Source organism: Apaloderma vittatum, unplaced genomic scaffold (assembly GCF_000703405.1).
Source record: "Apaloderma vittatum isolate BGI_N311 unplaced genomic scaffold, ASM70340v1 scaffold25974, whole genome shotgun sequence".
In the NCBI taxonomy this organism is placed as follows: domain Eukaryota; kingdom Metazoa; phylum Chordata; class Aves; order Trogoniformes; family Trogonidae; genus Apaloderma; species Apaloderma vittatum.
The window spans coordinates 1,247-5,365 of NW_009712506.1; the positions used below are offsets into that span (position 1 = coordinate 1,247).

General features: G+C 56.6%; 1 protein-coding gene across 1 annotated transcript; it reads left to right on the forward strand.

The window, feature by feature from the left end:
* Positions 1-1,079: 1,079 nt before the first annotated feature.
* On the forward strand, positions 1,080-4,117 carry PI4K2A (phosphatidylinositol 4-kinase type 2 alpha; the record flags this gene model as incomplete). Its single annotated transcript, XM_009868020.1, has 8 exons — positions 1,080-1,280; positions 1,535-1,666; positions 1,751-1,904; positions 2,508-2,569; positions 3,027-3,126; positions 3,387-3,520; positions 3,804-3,859; positions 3,982-4,117. Coding segments are annotated over 8 exons (975 nt in total), but the record flags the coding sequence as incomplete, so codon positions are not given.
* Between the last annotated feature and the right edge of the window lie 2 nt (positions 4,118-4,119).

The following is a 4,119-nucleotide window of genomic DNA, read 5'->3' on the forward strand; positions in this document are numbered from 1 at the left end:
CTCAAACCCTTCCTCTTCCTGTTGGATATAACCTTGCTCCTACCTGCCCTGGGTCAGTCCCTGGCAGACTGGGATTGCACTGGGATTTCCCACTGAGGTGCTGGGACATATGTCCCACTTTTATGTTGTGGCAGGAGCTTGGCTTGGGGAAGTGTCACCCACTCTGACTGGGGCTGGTGCCAGCCATGGGGAGGAGGGCTGGTTGTGTGTCCTGCTGAGTCACCTTGGAGCAGGGGCTGCCAGCCCAGAGCTTCTGTGCAGCCCCCTGGGGTGCCTGACCCACGGGGGCAAGTGGCCTTACTCCTGCCCTGGCCCTCTTCTCAGCTGTGTGGCTTGACAGTGCTGGCTTGGTGACAGTGCAGCACCTAGCACAAGGCTTCTCTGCCCTCTGCAATGGTGGGGGGTACCTGTGCTGCTCTCCCTGCTGTCGGGTTGATGTTTGAGGGGCTAGTGGTGCTGCTGGTACCAGCTGTTGGCCAGTTTGGACCTGCCTGTGCCCTTTTGCACACAGTGTACCCAGAGCCAGCCCCTCTGCTCTCTCTAGCTGGGCCCCCCAGCACAGAGCCCTGGGCTCCTTAGGAGTCCTCCAGCTGCTCAGCTGTTCTGGCCCTGTTTTCCCTGGTCAGTTTGGGATCAGCTCCGTTCAGTAGATTTTGGAGCCAGGGCAGAGATCACTGTCTGCCTCCCTCTTCTGTATGAACGTAAAAAGCAGTGGTAAGCAGTAGCTCTCACCAGCCATCCAAAGGTCACTTTGGATGTTTACCAGGGGACAACAGCATCACTGTTGTCTTTTGAGACAAGGAGGGTTGTTTTCAGATGCATGAGCTGAGTATGAAACTCTTTGGGCAGCACCTTGCTCTAATGGGATGGGGCACTGGCTGGGGAAGGGTCCATCCCAGCCTCTGCCTGCCTTCCTCCCAGGAGCTGTGGAGTCTGCCTGGTCCCAGGGGCTAGTTATTGCCCTGGCGAGTGAGAGTTTTCCGAGCACGTTCCTGAGTGTTGCCACTGCAGGCTGGCTCAGGGAAATGTGTCCTGACTCTGCAACTGCCTTGATCAGCCTTCCTCTCTCCTGCTCACAGAAAATCATTGGCGTCTTCAAGCCCAAGAACGAGGAGCCATATGGGCAGCTGAACCCCAAGTGGACCAAGTGGCTGCAGAAATTGTGCTGCCCGTGCTGCTTTGGGAGAGACTGCCTTGTCCTCAACCAGGGCTACCTGTCAGAGGCAGGTGCTAGCCTGGTGGACCAGAAACTGGAACTCAACATCGTTCCCCGCACAAAGGTGAGAGGACAGCTCCTGGGATCTTGTCCTGAGAGGCTTTCCGGTTCTTCTGCATAGCTCTGCACCTTGTCTTGTGGCACTGCTGACCTTGGAGATGTTGTGTTGAGAGCTCTGGACCAGGACTGCTCCTGCTCAAGCTGTGGGGATCCTAGTGCTGGGCAGGGTCATGGGAAATACTGTGTCTTGGCTTTATCAGCCAGTTCTGTGACAATTGCCAGGTGCTCCTGCTGACATCTGCACTCCTGTCCCCCTAGGTGGTGTATCTAGCCAGCGAGACCTTTAACTACAGTGCCATCGACAGGGTGAAGTCCCGAGGAAAGAGGCTGGCCCTGGAGAAGGTGCCGAAAGTTGGCCAGCGCTTCAACCGCATTGGTCTGCCACCCAAGGTAGGGCTGCCGGCCTCTGCGCCTGCCTGTCACCGCCTCTCCAACCTCTACAGCCTCCTGTAATGCAGCCTTTCCTTACTTCAGGTGGGCTCCTTCCAGCTCTTTGTGGAAGGCTACAAGGATGCTGACTACTGGCTGCGACGGTTTGAAGCCGAGCCGCTCCCAGAGAACACCAACAGGCAGCTGCTGCTGCAGTTTGAGCGGCTGGTGGTGCTGGACTACATCATCAGGAATACAGGTAGGGCTGTCTGCCCGCCATGGGATGCTGCCTGCTCCTTTATGTCTTGCCAGCTGGAGAAAGAGCAGGGGGGCAAGGACTTGACACCTCTACCTGGCACCCAAAACTCCTCTAAACACCACTTGGTTGCTGGCAGCTGCCTCTGGGTGGAGTGTAGCTGCCTTGGCTGCCTACCACCTTGACCATGCTCTGGCTGCTGGCCTGTGTTCTGGGAGATCTGGATCCACCACAGTGCAGAGGTGAAAGTTTGCCAGCTGTGAGGATCCGGGGACATCTGGAAATCCAACACCTGACTGTGCCCCTATATATCCTATCTCACATGGGGCTTCTGAATTCCTGCCAGGAGGGAAGGGGTCAGCGTAGCACTCCAGGGCTTGCAGGCTGACCTTTCTTTTGTCATCTGGAGATATGTGAACCTCTCCAATCTGCAGAGGTGGTTGTGTGGGGCTCAAAGTGGCTTCCCAGGCCTGCAGGATGTTCAAGGGCTCTGGGGTAGAGTTTATGCCTAAAACTGGCCTGTCTCACTTCTGGGTCAGAGGAGGAGTGCCTGGCGTGGTGTAGGAAGGCCCTGGTGCTGACACAGCTGGTTTTATCTCCCTGCAGATCGGGGCAATGACAACTGGCTCATCAAGTATGACTGTCCGCTGGACAGCGCGGGCGTGCGGGTGAGTGGCTCTTCCTGGGCAGGAGCTCTGCAGGGTGCTCTGCTCCTGCAAGCTGCCCACCTGGCAGGTGGGCTGGGGATTTCCCAGCTGGCTTGGATTTCCAAGCATGCAGAGGCCTGATCTTGCCTCCTGGGCCTTTCGTTGCGCTCTGCATCAGCAGTTTGTGGTGTAGTGGGACTTTGTGAGTATACAGGTGGGCTCTGTGGGGGGAACTGGTGCTGCTGGACCTGTGCATCCTTGGGGCGAGGCCTGGGGAGGGGATCTGCTTTGTCGTTCTATCCGCCCTTCCCCCAAAGCAGACAGTGTTTCCCTGTGCACAAGGAGCCACACGATGGGCAAGAGGCTACTGAGCCTCTGGGGTAGCCAGATCAAAGATCCTGGCAGCAGGAAGCGGGAGAGGGACTATTCATGCTGGGAGGACCTCTTTGTGACATGATGTGCTTCTCCTTCCTTCCAGGACAGTGACTGGGTGGTGGTAAAGGAGCCGATCATCAAGCTGGCTGCTATAGACAATGGTTTGGCCTTTCCCTTGAAACACCCAGATTCCTGGAGAGCATGTGAGTCCCTCAGGCTGTGCCAGGGCACCCTAGCGAGCCACACAACTCTGTGCTTGGGCATCATTCTCAAAGGCTGGAGAAGAGAGAGCTAGGGCTGTCCTTCTGCAGACTTTCTGGGTTCATGGGCAGCTCCACCACAGCAGAGGCTGTAGGAAGCGGGTGCTGGACCCTGTGTCCCAGACAAAGGTGATCTGGCACTCAGGGACATGTAGCACTATCCTTTGCCTTCCGCAGCTCTAATGTCTCATTTCCTCCCACAGATCCATTCTACTGGGCATGGCTGCCCCAGGCCAAAATCCCCTTTTCACAGGAGATCAAGGACCTGATTCTTCCCAAGATCTCGGACCCTAACTTTGTCAAGGACCTGGAGGAAGATCTGTATGAGCTCTTCAAGGTGAGCTGGGAGAGCCAGTGAGGATAGCTTGGGAGGAAATAAAACAGGGGTGGTGTTGGGCAGCTTCCCGTTGTGGCTGCAGGGGACAGAAAGGTGGCCAAGCTCCTGTTTCTGGGTTGAGGCATAGCAGGGTGATCCCTCTGCCAGAAGCTGAAGGTTCAGTGTGTGGAGAAGTGGGAAACCCATGGGACAGGAGAGAGGTTTGCTTTGGGGAACAGCCATCTCTTGCCTGGAGTGGGGCAACATGTGGATCCCACTGTGTTCTCTGCTCTCTCTGTTGCAGAAAGACCCTGGCTTTGACAGGGGACAGTTTCACAAGCAGATTGCTGTCATGAGAGGCCAGGAAAAAAAGCAGTCAGGTGAGGCACAGAATCTCGTCCTGTCTGCCCGAGGAAGGGTGCTTGGGTGGATGCTCTCTCTTGCTCCAGCAGGGCAGCTCAGGCATTTCTCTGCTGTGCCACACAGATCCTGAACCTGACTCAGGCACTGAAAGACGGAAAGAGCCCCCTGCACCTCGTTCAGATGCCACCTGTGATTGTGGAAACGGCGCGTTCCCACCAGCGCACCGCCAGCGAGTCCTACACACAGAGCTTCCAGAG